Consider the following 19986-nt stretch of genomic DNA (forward strand, 5'->3'; position numbering starts at 1 on the left):
AAAGGAAAATTAATCTTAATGGAGAGTTTCTGTTAAAACACTATGGTTATGTACTTAGTTATATATCTATATATAGTTATGTATGGTTATATAGTTATATTTGGGTTTTAAATAGCTGTGGTTTTCTTCTTCTGTGTGGCTCTTTTTTCCCCTGTATAGAGGCCAGGATGATTTCAAAGAAGCATGTGCTAATTTCCTGCCTGGGAAGTTCCAATGTGAGCCTCTTGTTGCATGCAGCAAAAAGATGCTGAGCTCTCAGCATCACTAGCAGGGGTAATACAGATTGCCAAGAGCATCCTATCCCATTTCTAAAGTCACAAAATGATCAAATCTGAACTTGGAAAGGGATATATCTGGGGGAAGAATGAAAGCTTCCTTCCAGCATTTACCTTGTCAGTGCACTGGGGCACCAGGAACACAGTGACATGATTTTTGAGTTTGTCAGCCTGGACTGCTGTGTGCTCAGACACCAAACTAGCATCACTTGAAGCAATAAGGACAACTGACTAACACATAATCCAGCAAGGCTGACAGATCTGCTAATAGAAGTTAAGTGAGCTGTGAGAAACTAAAGGTTTTTTCTGAGAATTCAGGTTGACAGTGATGGATCTGCATGAGTTTAAATGAGACAAATCAGATGAGACCTTTAAAGGTTTGGAAAGCAAACACACATTTGAAAAAATATAGGACTTGAAAGGTCATTGTAAAAGGATTACAAATTTTGTAGCTGCTTCCACACCTCTCGTCTCCAGACATTACAATAAAAACTTTTTGCCTTCCAAGATGTTTGCCAGGAATAAACAATATTCTTGGGAAAACATTTGAAGGTATTTCCAACATGGCTTTCTGTAGACCCTTTGAGGTTGTTCCATAAACCCCATTGCTCACTGCCCTTCTACCTTTCCCTGTGAGAGGCTCTGCAAGGTGTCAGTGTGGTTTCATCTTGGTCCCAATGACTTCACACTTCTGCAGTGTCTTTCCTCTTTGCCGTACTCACCAACTTTGCTGAAAGCCTCTTGTAGCTCTGCCATCTCCTCCTCCGAGAAGTGCGCTGTTGATGCCATTTCTTATTTCGTGCAGGTCTGCAAGAAAGAGTTTAATTTGTTTGGTTCCTCCTTGGGTTTGTAATCATGATGAAAAAAAGGCTTTTTCACTTGACTTCTCAACATCTCAGAGTAGTTCCCCTTAGCCAAAAACCCAGTTCCTCTCTGCATCCCAGAATCAGATGATGGGGTAAAATCCTGCATACGTGAGATACAAATCTATGTCCTCTATGTCCTATGTGGTTTTGGCAGACCCTGCTAAAAGTTCTAACTGAGTTATTTGTACTAATTTATTTGGAATTAAAACCTACCTCTGATAAATTTTGTTTCTTGTGGAGAAAGCAGACAAATTCCACTGTTTTTTGTTATTCCTCCTTTGGAAACACAATTCACCACAGGCTCCATCAGCACTAGGAGAGAAGCAGCATCCCTGCCAGCTCCTGGGGCTCTGGATTGGATCTGAAGCCCTAGGAGATATTTGCACTTCCTGCCTTTGTGTACCTAACGAGGAGGCTGGTCAACATTATGGGATGGATGGATGGATGGATGGATGGATGGAGAGAAGCTCCTTTAAGGAGTATTCAGAGCACTAGTTTGGCCACTTTTTTTCCTGGCTACAGGGAGAGTTTAGGTACTTTTGCCCCAAGGTACCTAAGTTAGTGCACAAGGCTGGGTGGCACCCCAGGAATGGGTGGCTGGAATAAGTTTTTCTGCCTTTTCTCTCATCAGATACATAAAGCAGAAGGAAGGATTAGACTTCCCCTTTCTAGGCACCTCTCTTAATAATCAGAAAGGGAAAGTTTCTTCCAGTTGTCACATCATTTAACACACTACCAGAAGATGGACCCTCTGCTTTTTCATGTATCTATTGTCCCTTGCATCTATTCATGAGGGAAGTGTTCAGGAGACAGACTATTATTCTACATTTGTGAGAATGACTCTAGTGTCCTATGTCTCTTTAAGTATTAATTAAGCAAGAAGCAATTTAAATAGAAAAGAATGGAAACCTGAGTTGATCCTGGAAAGTGGTTGCTGTAGCTACAGTGTTCAAATAAGAGGGGGGGAAAAAAAATCAGAAATATCTCATTCCCAGACTAAACCCAACATTGCATCCTGGAAGTTTGGGTTCCAAACTTTGTAGAAAGATATACAGGGATCCTTTTGAAAATTACAGATTTGCTATAGGCCTCTACAAAGACACAGAGTTGTGTACAGCCTATCCAGGCTTCAGATTTAATGCTCTCCTGTACTCATGCATTGATTCCTTGTATCTGTGAGAGATACTATGGACATGGCTTTGAAATAGCCCAAAGGCAACCTCATGTGGTTGGCTTTTTGTCTGCTGTCTCCCTGCCTGCTTCATCACTGTGCTTCTAAGGTGAGGACACCTTTCTGAGAAAAATCTGTTCTTTCACTCCAACCTTCTTAAGTAGAGAAATGCAGCGTAACTCATAATGCTCTTGGGGCACAAGAATCCAAGAACAACGTTCTTTTTACAGCACAATGGAGCTGGTGACTGATACTGAAATGCTAACATAATAATAAAAGTGTATCTAACCTGTGAAAAGCCTTGTGATAAAATGTTGTTTATGTATGCCAGGGTAAAACTGGCTCTGTAGTCTTCCCCCTTCACCCTGGTATCTTTCCTGTCTCTGATTTCCCATGATCAATTTTTTCTGTTGCATGCTGTGTGTTTTGCAACATGTGGATTGCCTAAAATCCATCTGAACACAGGAAAACCTTAAAGTATCGGCAAGGAAATCTGTATTCTACTACAGGATCATCCCTTCCAATCCAGTCACTTGATTAAGCAATATATTTTGAAATACAACTTCTAATAGCGTGAAGACACTTCTAGAGCTTAACTGATAAGAAACACCATAAGTTGTTGGCTATAACGTTGCTTTTGGAAAGAACTTCATAACCTTGAGAAAAAATTACCACCAACATGAAATGGACTCTTCTTGATTGCAAAAGAAGTTGTGTCCTCTTTTCTCTTGTGAGACCCCACCTGGAGTCCTGTGACCAGTTCTGGGGCAACCAGCACAAGAGGAGGAAAGGAGTGTGGAGCTGTCAGAGAGAATCCAGAGAAGGGCCACGAAAATCATGAGAGGCCTGGAGCACCTCTCCTAGAGGACAGGCTTACAGAGTTGGGGTTGTTCAGTCTGGAGAAGAGAAGGCTCCAGGGAGATCTTATATCAGCCTTTCAGTACCCAAAGGGACCTACAGGAAAACTGGGAGGGACTTTTCATAAGGGCATGTGATGATAGGACATGGAGGAATGGTTTTAAGATGAAAGAAGTAGATTTAGCTTAGATATTAGGAAGAAATTCTTTATTGTGAGGGTGGTGAGACACTGGCACAGGTTGCTTGGAGAAGCTGTGGTTGCCTCATCCCTTGAAGTGTTCAAGGGCAGGCTGGATGGGGCTTTGAGTAAGATGGTCTTGTAGGAGGTGTTTCTGTGCCCATGCAGGGGGGTTGGAACCAGATGATCTTTAAGGTCCCTTCCAACCCAAACCATTCTGTGATTCTGTGATCAGTAACTAACTGATTAGCTAAAGAGAGAGAATCCTATTAATAGTATATATGTTGATATGTGTGGACATTTATACTAATATTACATGGTAGGATGAAGGACTTTGCTGAACCCTTCTGACATTGTTTTTTACAGTCAACATTATCCACTCTGGTGTAAAGGTGGCTACACTTAACCAAGAAATCAGGTGAATCTTTGCACCAAGAGCAAGAACTGGTCTTGGATCATCCAAAGAGTGAGGTGATGTCCAGGTGATGGAGGTGGTGTCACTGCATGCTCCAACACACAACAGAGCTTCTTTAGCAGTTTCATCCCCTTAATATCTTTTGATTTCAGCTGCCAGCTCCAGCATCTAGCATCACCTACTGTTGCTGACTAAAAACCCTCTCTGTTAACACAGAAGTGAGATTTAGCAGACATCCTCAGTCACCCAGCCCTGTGCTGCCATCTGCACAGATCTTTTGGCAGGCCAGGTCCAGGGGTTACATCATCTCTCTGAGGGTTTGACTCTCTTGCTCATCACAATACGTCTGCCATGTAAAATACATAGCAGCAAGAAAATCCCTTTCTAGCCACCAACTCTACACCCCCTAAGGCTTATCTCTAGTCCTGGTTTTGGCAAGGTACTACAATAAAGGCAGGGAAAGAGGTTCAAATCTCTGTTGCACATCTTCCAGGTTCAACTGCAGCCAGAACACCTCTGTAAAGTATGTGAAAGAACTCAAACTTACACTCAGTTAACCAAAAGCAAAATTTTCTGATTAAATGGTTCAGAGTTATTCACCATTACAAATTGTCATTTTTTAAAATTGCTCATGTAGTAAAAACAAAACATAGGGAAAGCCAGAGAGTAAAAGTCCAAAACCTTGGCAACACACAGCAAAAATAAGCAAATCCACTTTCAAAAAGCTACTTTTCAGTATAGAAACTGCTTATTTTGCTTAGATCATTAAAAGTAAATGATGATACTTAGCACACAGAAATGTAAAACGCTTCAGGATAACAGTCATGGAGGTCAGGCCAAATATTTTCCTTCTGATTTTATCAGCCAAGAGCAGAATCACTTGCTTCTAAGGATCAAACACTTCCAGCATTTCACCATCCTCAATGCAGCCTGAAAGTACCTTGGGCACCCCATCCAGAGGTAACAACCCTGGGTGAATACTCCAGTTACTGATAATCCACAAGGCACTGGAAGCATATGGCTCTGCTCCAAATCATTCCCCAAAGCAGTATGACAACAGAGATGCAGGGAAAAAATGCAGAGGATGGTATAATAGGAGAATATCTGAGGCTGACAGGCAATATGAACAAGTTGAAACAGCTGCTTTGAAGAGAATAACTGTTGAGGAGCTGAGGGAGTAACAAAGGGAAAATGAGTGGATGAGAACCAGGCGGTGGCTTTGAGTACGGAGATGTATGGCAAGAAGAAAAGAGGAAAGCTGGGCGGGGGGGGGCATGGCAAGAGAGAGGGAACTTTGAGAAGGAACAAATACAAACAGCTTAGCTAGCAGCACAAATGAGATTTTGAAGGTCAGCAGTTGCTGGGAGGAAGGATCTTGAACTTGGTGTGGCCGAAAGTGAGGGAAAGAATTGACGCTGCTTAGAGAGAACAAGATGAAAGTCAGCACATGCTCAGATGTGGAGGCAGGATGCTGAGGAGATGACAGATCCACAGGTCAGAGCAAGAAAGACAGTGGGACTGCCAACAAGAAAGGAATTGAAGGCAATAAAAATTCAGAAGGGGAATAAACACTCCTTGAGACAGGCTGAGCTTCAGATGGCATCAGGATATCCGGATTGCACACTGCCTGGAAGTGACACTTCACTCTTGTTTGCCAAGCAGCATAAATGCATTATTGCAAAAGCAAAAATAAAGTTGTGCAAATACACTCCTTCCTCCCCAGAAGACTGCTGAGTTACAGGTTAATGTCAAAAGGGGAAAATATCACCTAAGCTGCTGAGAATCATAACAAACTGATACCAAAAGAGCCTCTACAAAGCACTCCCTTTCCTGCCATCATTTCCAAACCAATACATTACAGCCATGCCATAAAGCCTTTCTTTTATTTGACCTTATCCTCAGAAGAATCTATGGCTGTACTAATGTTTTAAGAGATATAATAACAAACTATTTTCAGTCTGGAATATAAAGGAAGAACAAAAATAGTCTCAAACCTGAACATCACTGCTAAATTGAAACACAGTGATATCGATGTGCTTTCATCTCTTTTGATTTTGAAGCAATAGTCAGAAAAGCTGTCTGGTTATGTATTACTTGGCAAAGTGTGCACCCACCATGCAATATAAATAATAAATGGCAAAGCCATTAAAACCTAAGGGTTTGTATTAAATTGTTACCTTGCTTCATATTTTCCTCCTCTCCTCTGGTGTTTAAGCTTTATTGAAAGCAAGGCAATGAAAACCTAGAAGATGTGAAACTGCCTTTTACAGCTAGACATCAAGTTGTATGTTTCTCCAAAGCAAAAAAGCAAATTTCGTGGGGCAACATTACATTCCACAAATACATACTTAAGTCACAAACATCTTTAAGTCACCAGGAATGTCTTAACTGGGAACTCAGGGCCAAGAAAGTTGATTAAATAGATAATATTTACTCACTTTCTGCTGTCAGAGATTTATTTTTTTATGACAAACCCTCTAGCTTTTGGAGAGGGATCAGGTAAAGGACTGCACATGTGTTCCCTGTCATATATCCATTTCCCTCTTTCTTCTGCTATCTTCTCTTCAGACTTTTTTATTTCTTCTGAAAGTGGTGAAACAAGAGGCATTCAATGTTGCAAAATATAGCTGCATGGGATAGTGTATGACTGTGTTCCCCTCTGCACAAAAAACTTTGCCTTTTACTTTATCAGAGCTCACAGCTCCAGTGCCTTTTCTCTTTCTTGTGTCATCCACAAATTCAATTTCCAAATGTCTGGCTTTCTGTAAGAGTCGGGGAATACTTCCCCTTCTCTCTTCTGCATCAGCCTTTCCTTCCTAGTTGATATCAAAGAGGCACCACCAGCAATCCAGCCCACTCAGGACAATGTCACCAGCAGGTAGGAATAAAAAAAGTGGCCCCAAAATTGGGCAGAAACCCTCATGACAAATCTGAAGCATCTTGCCAACCAGAAAAATATAAGAGAAAAGGGAGTGTCTTGAGCACATTCAATCTTTGTCCCATATTTCTTGTACCTTTATGGGCCCCCTCAGTCCCAGTCACTCATTAGAACATCCCTCATAAAATATTCCTCAGAAATATTTCTCTCTGCCTTTCTCTGATAAGGTCCCACACACAAGTCCATATATCCATATGCTTTTTTTTTTTTTTCAAATTATGTGTCTCAGTCAGCTGATTTCCTACAGTATGGAAGGGCTGAGGAGGAGACAAGAAAAGAGAAGATTTATGAATTATGCTCTGATAAATATTTTGCTCCTGGAGACAAGTTCCTGTGATTTGCATCTTCACTAAGGGGTTAGAAAAAGAGAAATTATTCAGTGGATCTCATGCTGAAAGAAGAATCAATGCTCTAACCACAACAGCGTGGCCTACAAGTTCCCCAATTCTGAAGTTTCATTTTGTGCTTGTTGGCAAAAAAACTTCAACTAAAATACAACAGCAGAAGCCATCTTGTTGTCAGTCAGCCAAACGTGTTCTTTTGCACAACCCAAAAGAGTTTACCACCCAATTAAAGGTCCTATTCTCAGTATCCTTGCTATTATCGTGCTCCTCTTTCATGTATTTATATTAACTATATTTTTATTCTTATGGTTCTGATCAACATAATGTGCTCATACACCTGTGCTAGCAGGGTGATCCAGAGTGCACCCCCAGCAAAGGAGGGTGGCAGCATTAATATTAAATTTCACCAGCTTTACTGCCACTTTGGAGCAGTGAGAATCACAGCAATGGCTCCAGAGTACTCAGTAAGAGTACTCAGAGTGCTCTTAGACAAACACAATCCCACCCATGCCCTTCCTTCTTATTTGGTCTCTTCCTTTCTGGTGAGTTATTTAGCAAGCCCAGCTACTCAGACAGCACCAGCAAAAACCATCAGGTTTTGAATCACATGTCAGTCAGATGCATTTCTTGCACAGCACCTTTGAAAACCACTGAAGAGCCATTTAGAATTGCAGCATCTTTGAACAGGTGAGAATGTCTGTAAAAAAATGTTCATTTTTCAAGTTCTTCACTTATGGTATGACAGTTTCTCTAACTGCTATAAAAATGGGCAAGAGGTTTTCTCTAATTTCCTCAAAGATGCTAAACTAAATTTTAAATCCTAAAGCAGCCAGAAATATCCTTGGCTCTTTTAGCAATGTGGGACTTTAATATCAAAGTACAATCAGTCAGAGTGGAATCTTGCTGTTCAAATCAGCATACAAAACACAGAGAGGAATCTTTCTGAAATTAGGGCAAATAGGTCCTCCCTGGTACATGATAAATATTCACAAGTTAGACTACAATAAATTACACTCTTGGACTCAAAGTAATTTAAAGTACTGATACCTGTAACAGCAAAACCTCACCGTGTGTGCAGGCACTTGAATTGTTGAGCTGTTGGACTTCATGTATCTTATTTTTATACAATTTGAAGAAACACAGAAAGCAACGCACTGATGCCCATCAGTTATTTTCTTAATGTTCCATTTTATAAAGGACCTTATTTTTTAATGTGATACCTGAGTCCTAAATCAAACACGAGGCAACAGGGCTTAGGAAAGGAAAATCCACAGAGTCTGTAGAGAAATGGCAATCTCTTTCCAATATACCACTCTGTGGCAGGGAGTACTCTTCCCTCAAAGAAATTAAGACGTTGAAGAAGCAGAGCTATAAACTTGTAAATATTCTCCTTATGTGTCTTTTATCTGTCAGATACACCCTGCTAGGGAGACAGCATGTATATGCATATTTTTAATTTTAAGTCTGTAGAATTTTTTAAAAGAAAAAATTATCCACTACATTACATTTCTGGAGGGAAACATGTTTTCTATCTCATTACCAAGACAAGCTAGCTTTTCAGTGAAAATATTTTTCCACAGAAAAAGGAACATTTTTATTCTCAAATGCTTTCTGGTGGTTTGGGGTTTTTTTTCTACCTTCTTTTTATTTTTTCCTTAGGGGGACAGGGGGGGCAAAGCTGGTTTTTGCCAGGTTAACAAATATCTTCAGCCATTCAGCAGATGTCCTGTTTGGCAATGAAGGCCCTGTCCCACCCAGTTCCACCTTCACTGGTGGAGGGTGAGGGGAGAGGAGAGCATCTGCAGAGGATGCTTGGGATGCAGGTGCAAGAAGTTACCCCACCTCTGCCCTGTCGTGACCTGGGTGGTGGATGGGACACAAAGCTCTGGGGCAGACAGATAAAAGCCTCTCTTCCTATTCCTGTGATGTAGTCATCATACTGCAGCCCAAAGGCAAGAGGGTCAGGTCATGGAGTACTGACTCAGTCCCAAATGCTCTGTGAAAGCCTTGGTATCTGACACAAGAAAAGGAGATCGTGGCCTGTGTTTCCATCTTGTTAGCAGGAAAGCAGTTCCTCTGAGCAAGGAAAATATTAAAAACATGCTCCAGCTGTAAAAGGGGGGGGTGGGTATATTACTTTTATATACAAATGCATATTTTCAATCAGCTGACTCCACCTGGATTTATGAATCTGTTGCTTTTGCTCCCATGCAGGAACTGTTCTCTGTTTTGCAGAACTCCTCACTGATTTCAGCAGGAATTCACAGTGGATTGGCAAGCTCCTGAGGGATCAGGCCCTTCTACCCACCAGACCAGAAAACTGAGGGTACATCTCAACATAGCCCTCTGTAGGGGCTGTCCTGCTGTTTGGGACCCGTCGTGGCAGTCGTGCCAGGCTTGGAGCTGTAGAATCTCTGAGGATGCAATGGGGAACCAAAGCAGGAGATGGAGAAGGAGGAGGTAAATAAGTCTTCTCCTTCCTCTTGCCTCTGAAGAATAATTTGGTTTTATGGTGTGTGGTCCCTGAGCCTGCACTGGCAGGCACCCCTCATGGCAACACCCCACTCTCCTCCTTGTGGCCACTGCCTCCATCTCCAGGACACCCCGACTTGTGTCACTGAAGGGCGGTGATTTATTTCCCACCCTACAGCTTTCCCCTTTGACAACTGCAAAGATAAACAGAGCTACCAGTGCAGAGCCCCTGACTTCATCTTGCTGCACAACTAATTGCAGTTTCCTCAGTGCTGTTTCTTCTTTTCTGTTTTGTTTTTCTTTCCTAAGTATTTTTCATTTTGATAAATATTTTACAGTTTGAATCAGCATTTCACTGGAGTCTGCTGTGCTGCAGGAAAGAGTATGAAAATCAGCTACATTTCTGAATGTGCTGTGCTCTCCTGACCTCCCCCCGTCTCCTTCCTTCCCCTTTAGTCAACCTCTCTCATACTTTATAAAAAACATATGGTCATGACTCTTATGGTAGGATTTTTATCAAGATAGCTCTGCTCTGTGCTACACAGCTGCATTTTAAGCTGCTCAGGACTGAAATTGGTAGGAAATAAGTTTAAAAAAATAGCATAATGCAGCACAACAGAGTGCATGGGAGGCTCTGTGAGCAGGGAGAGAGCAGCAGCACCATTAGTGTTTAAATACAATGAGTTTCATACAGGATCTCAAACATTTTAAAACCCTGACAGTATTCAGTCGAAATCCTTACTTGGTTTCAACTGAGGAAGCGACTGCAAAATATTTCTGTAATGTAATTACAATTTTTTTTTTAACCTATTTTGTGATCACTGTCTCCAGATTCTTTGATAAGTAAATCTGGACTTCATGGTCAGGACTGAAGCAGAAATCCTGTCTCTGGCTGCCAGCCAGCAGAAATGGACTTTCCAGTCCCTTCAGGCTCTAGCATCCCTTCTCGATGGGGTTTCCCACCATGGAGGGGGTTTCCACACCTTCTGTCCCCTCAGAAGAGCTTGGGTAGCCCCACCCTGACTCCCTTAGACCCTGTGGCCCCGTCTCATGAGGAAAAACTACTCTTGAGCAACAAGCAAAAGGGAAGGAAGGTGAGACATTCTGGAGTTCCTCTACATGAGACGTTCCAGGGTGTGACCTGCTTTTTTGAAGATAATCATCTGCTGGGCACCCATCTGCACTTCTGGTGGCACAACCTTGCCTGCCATTTGCTAGAGATCCTCTTATCCACCTGATATCTGCAGCAGCAAGGGTCATCTTGCCAATATTGCCTATTGGCAATATTTTTTTAGGCTATACTAACAAAGACCTGAGGTCCCATTTGCTTGAAAAGTCAAGTTACTCACAGGCTTCAGGGTCAGTTGTTGAGACAGTGTTCAAACCAAATGCACATGCTGAGGAAACTGCTGCCTGACAAAAACTCCTCCAGACCACGAAGTTAAGCCCAAGGGCTCCTATTCACAACACTACCTGCTGCAATCTTTTTAGTCATTTGCAAGTTCATCTACAGACTGAGCTGAAATCCCAAAGAAGACATGGGACAAGCCTGTCCGGCTTCAACAATCAGGATCATGAAAGGCAAATAAAATGTTAGGACCACTCCAAATCACCATTTTTAAAGCAGAAGTCACAACTACAATCAGGCTCCATCATGAGTCAGTTTGATTTATTCTCTGGAGAGTATAACCACATATCTAAAAGCCTAGTATGAATGCCCTAACATGCAGCAGAGTATATTGCAAACAATTCGGGCCAAAATACATTAGCTTTATAAATTACTCTTTAGTCATTAGCTTTTAGAATTACTCTCTTACAGGGATCCACTCTGCAATCTAAATAATGGCTTCTTACTTTCTCACACATGGCCGAACTAATGAAATGCCAGCAAATAAAAATTCAAAGATTACCACTCTATTCAGTCCAAGACCACTTTGCCCAATTAAATCCATCACTTTCCCCAAGGTCAGTAGAAATGCTGGGCATAAGACAACTGGAAAATGCTTCACGCTACTACAGAACCTGCCCTGTTTTTTCATGGTGACCACAGTTTCCTGTGCAGTTAAACTGCTGATAGGCACAGTGAAGGCAGCTTGCAAAAAAACCAGCAGGTGCTGTGATCTTACCTCCTGGGCTCAAGTGGTGGGTCCAAACTGGCAGAGCAACTGCTCGACAGCTGCAAATCCAACAGAAAGAAGAGAACTTCTTTAAAAATAAAAAAAAAATCCAACCTTTTTGTGGGTGGGGGAACTGCAAAGCAGGGTGTCGAAACAGGTCACTGTGTGACTAGGAAAATGTCCCTTTTCTGCAGAGCAACTTGTCAAGCCCAAGAGTGTGAGCCCAAGACTGAGCCCCAAGAGGGAAGTGAGTAGTGACAAAACGTCATAGCGAAACAGAATTTTCTTTATAAGGAAATTTACCCTCCTCTGGTCTCCCTCTTCACCTCATTACTCCTACTGGTGTCTACCACTTCCTCTGTTTTACCCCTCTTCGGTCCCCTTCTCTCTGAATAAGTGCACACTCGTGTGTGTGCACACACGAAACACCTTCTCTCTTTGGCAATCAAAGCAACCACATTTTTGACTTGCAGAACAGTGAGGTCTGCAGTCCTACCCTGTGCTCAGTACAGCACTGGCTGCAAAGTTTGGCTGGGATCCTCAGGATGCTCAGGGTAGTGTCTGCAGGAGACTCCTCAGCATCTCTGCGCAACCTCAGTCAAAGTCTGACTGTCCTCACCATGAAAACTTTTTTCCTTCCATGCAGTTGGAAATTCCCTTGATGCAATTTGTCACCTTTCCATTCTCAGTGCAAGCCTCTGACAAAAGCCTGGGTCCATCTTCTCTATAAGCTCCAAGCAGATATGTGTAGACAACAAGAAGAACCTCCTCAGCCTTCTCCTCTCCAGGCTGAGCAAGTCCAGCCCTCTCTGCCTCTTCTTGGACCTTGTGTGAATCAGACCATCACCATCCTGATGGCAGTCCAGTTTGTCAGAGCCTTTATAGGACTATGAGGATGATTTAGGGACTGGAACACCTGCCCTATGAAGAAAGGTTGAGAGACCTGGGGCTTTCTAGCCTGGAGAGGAGAAGACTGAGAGGGGATCTAATTAATGTGTAAAAATATATGGGGGCTGAACCTCAAGAATGAAGGGACAACCTCTTCTCACTTGTGGCCTGTGACAGGACAGGGGGCAATGGATTCAAGATAGAGCATAGGAAGTTCCACCTCAACATGAGGAAGAATTTATTTACTATAGGGATTACAGAGCTCTGGAACAGGCTCCCCAGAGAGGCTGTGGAGTCTCCTTCTCTGAAGACTTTCAAGACCCATCTGGATGCATTTCTGAGTGAACTGCCCTAGTTTTGGTCCTGCTCTGGCAGGGGACTGGACTCAATCTTCAGAGGTCACTTCCAACCCCTGACAATTTGGGCTTCTTGTAAGGGAAGCCTCAAACAGGACACAGTGCTCCTCAGGCTGCCACACAACTGACACCAATTTTAGGGATGTGTTTTCCAGCTACACTGAAGGTCAAGCATAAAAGTGCTCAGTGGATGCAAGCAAAAGTTGTCCTGTAACCCTTAGGGTGCAAGTCTTAGCAGAACTGAAAACATAAAAATCAGTAATGAAACACAAAATCATCAACCCTATGGGGATTTTAAGAAATGTCCTGCCTTAGCAGCAAAATTCTCACCTCTTCCCACAGGTTGAAGACTCATTCTGAAGCTTTTTTAACTTTTGTTCTGACTTTTACTTCTAAAAACAGGCAGCTGTAAAAATAACCTGAGTGGCTTTAATGAAAAGGCTGTCATTCATGATTCATCAGACCAGCAGGACTATCAGGTACATGATGATGTAGAAAGCTTCAGGAAAACCACTTCACAAACAGAATCCCATAGTTAAGAGCCATCTTTGAAGTATACCTAACTTTGTTGTATTCAGAATTACACTGAAACATGTTCCAGGCAATTCTGATTATTTCCAGCTGTTAGAAAAATACCTTCTCTATGGCATTTCATTATTTGACAGACTGTGCCATGGCTTCTTTTCTTTGTTTCCAGGTTATTAAACACCAGTCTGATGGCTTGCCCCAGCTTTTTTTTCTTACAGACCTTTTTCAAATCCTTAACAATTTCTGTTGCTCTCTACAATGCCTCCTTGAATGGAGCAGTACCTTCACCAAGATATGGAAGAGGGCACCAAACAGATAATTTCACCCCACTATAGGATATTATACTTTATGCCTTAAATCTAAAATCATATTTGCACAGGAAAATTGAGGATGGGAGAAGTGTTTCCTTATCAAAAATGTTTGTTAAGCACCCTTAACATCCTCTCTCGATTACTGTAGCTTACAAAGAAGGTAGCTGAAGGGCTCAGATTTTCCATGCTAGAGTGTGTTATTTTATATTTGTGTCACTTAGACTGAGGTCAGTTCAGTGACAGCCCTGATTCCCAGCAGCACACACCAGTATGCACCAGCTATTCTAGGGCAGTGCTCAAACACACTTAGAAATATAAGTACAGTGAGGATGGGTTTCAGCATATGATGGATTTACAAGGCAAGTGTAAACAAAAGATTATGAGATATTTGCCACGTGAACCACAAATCTTTTTCCCTTTTTCTGCCTTATTTCAAGACCTGCTGGAATATCACTGTGTATTCCTAATAATGCTGTCTCACTAAACATTACTAAACTTCCAAAGTCTTTACACACAACCCCAGGTGAAGTCCTGTCATGACAACACACTGTTTAAATTCTTTGCTGTGCTTCTGTGAAGCATCACACAAACAGCAATTTTACTGGGGAGCATTGAAATCCATTTAACTGGTCCAGTGCAATTGTTGACTTCTATCCCTAACTTCTGCCCCTGTACTCAGCCCTGGTGAGGCCACACCTGGAGTACTGTGTCCAATCCTGGGCCCCTCAGTTCAGGAAGGAGATTGAGGTCCTGGAGCAGGTCCAGAGGAGGGCAACCAGGCTGGTGAAGGGACTCGAGCACAGATCCTATGAAGAGAGGCTGAGGGAGCTGGGGCTGTTCAGCCTGGAGAAGAGGAGGCTCAGGGGAGACCTCATCACTCTCTACAACTCCCTGAAAGGAGGGGATAGCCAGGGGGGGGTTGGTCTCTTTTCCCAGGCAACTCTCAGCAAGACAAGAGGGCATGGTCTCAAGTTGTGCCAGGGGAGGTTTAGGTTGGACATTAGAAAGAATTTCTTTACGGAGAGGGTGATCAGACATTGGAATGGGCTGCCCAGGGAAGTAGTGGATTCTCCATCCCTGGAGATATTTAAAAAGAGACTGGATGTGGCACTCAGTGCCATGGTCTGGTAACCGTGGCGGTAGTGGTTCAAGGGTTGGACTTGATCTCAGAGGTCCCTTCCAACCCAGCCAATTCTATGATTCTATGAACTTGTTGACTCATCTGTGTCTGGTGTTCATTTGTGGCATTGCTCGCAGTTTATGATTATATGACAATGATCTCTCTAATGTCATTCCTTACATGGGGCAGGATGCTACAGGTATTATTAGAGTATCAGTTTTCCAGTACTGTGTTGAATTGTAACTCGTCAATAGCTTGCATTTTGGAATAAAGTATGCATAAGAGTAGCAACAGGCTATCTGGTGTTATGATAGGAAATACTGTGATACTGAGTTAAATGTCCATTACTATCTCTCAATAAAAAAAATAATACACCTGACCTGCAACTTCAGTTTTAGGGGCAAAATCTGTATGAAACTACTTTGAAATTTACTTGCATGAAAGGTAGAACATTTAGAAAGGATGTTCCTCAGGCTACAGGCAAAGACATTAGGGAACAGCTAAGATGATTGTCTACAAAGTACCATAAATTAACATGTACTGTGTCTAATCACTCACAGAGGAAGGACTATAATTATGAACAGCCCATGCCCGCATGAGCCATGGCTGAACAGATCGAAAATAAACTTTTCCCCTTTGATGTCTCCATTAAAACACTTCAAAAGCTTTGCCTTTATCTTCCCTGGGCCTGAAGGACCTTTCTTTCCACACACCTTTTGCAACACTGATTTTCTCATCTTGCTGCCTCTGCAAAGCATCCACGCTCCACCGCAGGTCAGCCAGACCGTGTCACCACAGGCTTCAACTTTTCCTTGGCTTTAACCCCCCTCTCCTTCAGCCTCAGCTCTCCTCTTCCTCTCTGTAAGCCCCATAGCTCTGAGCACCAGCCTGCCTTCACTCCCACCTCCTCTCACCTTCCCTCCTTTCACCCCTGGGTGCTTTGGGAAGCTCTGGAAAGGGTGATGACTGCCCACTTTCATCAAGCTTGGGTGTTTCTTAGCAAGGCAGGGAAAATGACTGGTCTGGCTGAACAGAGAAATTTTGAAAGAAATTAGGGTAAAGAAGAGAGCCTACCGATTATGGAAAAAAGGGCTAACTACTCAAGAAGAATTTAGGAATATAATTAGGTTGTGTAGAAAGAAAATTAAAGAGACAAAGGCACAAGTTGAACTGAATCTCGCCACCTCTGTGAAGGATAACAAAAAGTCCTTCTACAGATACATCAGTAGCAAAAGGAGGGACAGGGAAAATCTCCATTCTCTACTGAACATGGGTGGGAATACAGTTATCAAAGACAAAGAAAAGGCTGAGGTATTTAACACCTTCTTTGCCTCAGTTTTCAACAGTAAGACAGGTTGTCCTGAGGACAGCTGGCTTCTGGAGCTTGCAGTAAGAGGCAAGAATCTGAACAGCCCCCCTGTAATCCAGAAAGAAACAGTCAGTGACCTACTGAGCTGCTTGGATCCCCACAAGTCTATGGGACCAGATGGGATCCACCCAAGGGTGGTGAGGGAGCTGGCAGAAGAGCTCGCCAAGCCTCTCTCTATCATCTACCAACAGTCCTGGCTCACGGGGGACATCCCAGATGATTGGAAGTTGGCGAATGTCACACCAATCCACAAAAAGGGCCGGAAGGAGGATCCAGGAAACTACAGGCCCTTCAGCCTGACCTCAGTGCCTGGCAGGGTCATGGAACAGATCATCCTCAGTGCAATCACACAGCACCTGCAGGATGGGCAAGGGATCAGACCCAGCCAGCACGGGTTTAGGAAGGGCAGGTCCTGTCTGACCAACCTGATCTCCTTTTATGATCAGGTGACCCGTCTGGTGGATGAGGGGAAGGCTGAGGATGTGGTCTACCTGGACTTCAGCAAGGCCTTTGACACCATCTCCTCCTGAAAAAGCTGTCAGCCCACAGCTTGGACAGGAGCACCCCGTGCTGGGTTAGGAACTGGCTGGAGGGCCGGGCCCAGAGAGTGGTACTGAATGGGGCTGCATCAAAATGGCAGCCGGCCACTAGTGGTGTCCCCCAGGGATCAGTGTTGGGCCCAGTTCTGTTCAATATCTTCATTGATGATTTAGATGAGGGGATTGAATCCATCATCAGCAAATTTGCAGATAACACTAAGCTGGGGGGGAGTGTGGATCAACTGGAAGGCAGGAGGGCTCTGCAGAGGGACCTGGACAGACTGGAGAGTTGGGCTGATTCCAATGGGATGAGGTTCAACAAGGCCAAGTGCTGGGTCCTGCACTTTGGCCACAACAACCCCAAGCAGCGCTACAGGCTGGGCACAGAGTGGCTGAGAGCAGCCAGGCAGAAAGGGACCTGGGAGTCTGGATTGACAGGAAGCTGAACATGAGCCAGCAGTGAGCCCAGGTAGCCAAGAAGGCCAATGGCATCCTGGCCTGTATCAGGAACAGCGTGGCCAGCAGGTCCAGGGAAGTGATTCTGCCCCTGTACTCAGCCCTGGTGAGGCCACACCTCGAGTACTGTGTCCAGTTCTGGGCCCCTCAGTTCAGGAAGGATATCGAGGTCCTGGAGCAGGTCCAAAGGAGGGCAGCCAGGCTGGTGAAGGGACTCGAGCACAGACCCTATAAGGAGAGGCTGAGGGAGCTGGGGGTGTTCAGCCTGGAGAAGAGGAGGCTCAGGGGAGACCTCATCACTCTCTACAACTCCCTGAAAGGAGGGGGTAGCCAGGGGGGGTTGGTCTCTTTTCCCAGGCAACTCTCAGCAAGACAAGAGGGCATGGTCTCAAGTTGTGCCAGGGGAGGTTTAGGTTGGATATTAGAAAGAATTTCTTTATGGAGAGGGTGATCAGGCATTGGAATGGGCTGCCCAGGGAAGTAGTGGATTCTCCATCCCTGGAGATATTTAAAAAGAGACTGGATGTGGCACTCAGTGCCATGGGCTGGTAACCGTGGCGGTAGTGGTTCAAGGGTTGGACTTGATCTCAGAGGTCCCTTCCAACCCAGCCGATTCTATGATTCTAAGGTAAACATCAGCCCCAAAGCCTTCAGGAACCATTGATCCCATTTCCACCAAAGAATAGGAATTATATTCAGAGGAACTGGGGCATCACCTTATTTGGCAGTATCGTGTTCTGGCAGCTCAGAGAGGTTTTGCAGGGATTCACAACTGAGGATGGTGTTGGGGTCTGCTGTAGGCGAACAGTTTTCTTGTGGGAACTGGGGAAGGGTATTCCTGTGGTGATCATCTCTGGCAGGACCACCTCTTGGCTCTTGTGTTTCTAACTGCCCACTGCAGTCTCACAAAACCTTTGCCTCCCTGCAGGCTGCTTCTGCTTCAGGGAATTAGTTTCTCCAGAAACCACCATTTTGCAAAACCACAGAGGTGTAACACAACATCTTCCTTACCATTGCTGAGAACAGTCAGGTTGTGGACAAGGCATCCCTCCAAGAATGGGATGGAAAGGACACAGTGAGAAGCAGAGTGGGGACAGCAGCACAGATTTTCTGAAATGACAGTGGAAGCTTCCTGTGGACCTTGCAGAGGATCTTTGTTTTATTGACTGCACAATTTTAAATGAACCCTCTGAGGGGAACCTCCTGCTCCATGAGAAGCTAGGGCAAATCAAAAGTAATGGAAACAATTGAAAAGTTATCTCATTTTAACAAATACTATCTTGCTCTTATATAGTACAGAGGACCTGATCTAATTCCCACTACAGTTTGATGAGATCTGAAATCACACATTTAATACACTGATGCTTCCTGTAGCCACTAGTGATTTGGGCCCTGAAACGCCTGTGTTTGTGAAAATGGACCCTGAGGACTTAAATGCTGTTGAAAGGTAAATGAGTCCTTGTAAAGCCCAAGTCATTACTCCGATGGCGTGTGCTCAGGTGGGGAGAGGTAATTTGACCCACTGCTGGGACTGGCTATGTCAGCAACATGTCCTGAAATGCTCTGTGTGATCTCTGCAGGAGAGAGAATACAAATTTTGCAGAATGCATGTGAAAATAATACCTTTCATGCTGCCTTCTTCCTGCCTTCCATCTGCCAGAAAAAAGCTCTGAGAATGCAAAGCAGTGGTGTGTGATCCCATTGAACCTCTCACAACATGGATACTGGACTCTTTTGGGGCTGGAACAATCATACCATGAAATATGTGTTGCTGCAACAAGAGCATCTCACTCTTAGTCCCAATACGCTGGGGCAGACCTAGCCCTGCAGGGATTTACCTCCAGCTGGAGCCTACCACCATGCTCTCCCTTCCTGAGACATGGAATCTCCCATGTCACCACCATCCACCATTTACACTGTGCTGGGAGGGACATCTAGGCTTGTGTATTGGCATATGTGGAGAAAGAGGAATGGAGAAGAGAGGGCTCTGAGTAGACCTTATAGCACCCTTCCAGTTCCTGAAAAGGGCCTACAGGAAAGCTGGAGAGGGTCTATGTAAAAGGCCACAAAGTGACAGGAAAAGGAGGAACAGTTTCAAGCTGGAAGGCAGTAGGTTTAAGCTGGATATCAGGGAGAAATTCTCAAATGTGAGGGTGGTGAGACACAGGAAAAGGTTGCACAGATATTGTGGATGTCCCCTCCTCAGAAGTGTTCAGGACCAGGTTGGATGGGGCTTGGAGCAAACTGGTCTGGTGGGAGGTGTCCCTGCCCATGCAGGGGGATTGGAATCAGGTGATCTTTAAAGTCCTTTCCAGCCCAAATCATTCTGTGATTCTGTGTAAAGAGAGGTTCTCTCATAATGAAAAGAGTGGTTGAAACCTGAAGTGAGGCAATTCTGAGAGAAGAAATCTCCCCCCTTCTCCTGGAACCGGGCATGGGAATGGCCAGGAAAATATTGTCCTATTAAACCTAGGCTGGGAGGCTACTTTATGATTTTACATGCTTGTGAAGCTTTCAGTCTCCAAAACCTTAACTCTGAAAACCTGTCTTTGATTCTTCTAAGGAAACCTTTCTTTCAGTTTTGCTGACAGGCTAATTCAGGAATCAAGATGAGCCACAAACATCAAATAATCTGAGCAGACAGCTTCTGCAAAGCAAAGCAAAAGATATCTCCTAAGCAGGGTGTACAACCTACAACCAGTCTAGAGAGATTTACACCCCTAAAACACACATGCAGGGACCTAGGAGAGGACAGTGCCTGCTGGTAGAAAAGACGGGGCAGAAA

The 19986-nt window shown here is 43.9% G+C and overlaps 1 protein-coding gene across 4 annotated transcripts in view; it reads right to left on the bottom strand.

The window, feature by feature from the left end:
- LCP1 (lymphocyte cytosolic protein 1) overlaps nt 1-19986 on the bottom strand; it is a 55016-nt gene that overhangs the window by 20875 nt on the left and 14155 nt on the right. Inside the window, exons 2-4 of one of the 4 annotated variants that reach the window (XM_030467238.1) lie at nt 18213-18311; nt 11644-11693; nt 998-1082 (exon numbers count right to left, since the gene is read on the bottom strand). In XM_030467238.1, the coding sequence (XP_030323098.1) occupies nt 998-1064 (67 nt within the window). In that variant the 5' untranslated portion in view covers nt 1065-1082; nt 11644-11693; nt 18213-18311. Of the gene's footprint in view, nt 1-997; nt 1083-6201; nt 6262-11643; nt 11694-18212; nt 18312-19986 lie in introns of those variants that run through there. The other 3 variants (XM_030467245.1, XM_030467253.1, XM_030467230.1) reach the window with 3 other exon arrangements.

The sequence above is a fragment of the Calypte anna genome, chromosome 1, assembly GCF_003957555.1.
Source record: "Calypte anna isolate BGI_N300 chromosome 1, bCalAnn1_v1.p, whole genome shotgun sequence".
Taxonomy (NCBI): domain Eukaryota; kingdom Metazoa; phylum Chordata; class Aves; order Apodiformes; family Trochilidae; genus Calypte; species Calypte anna.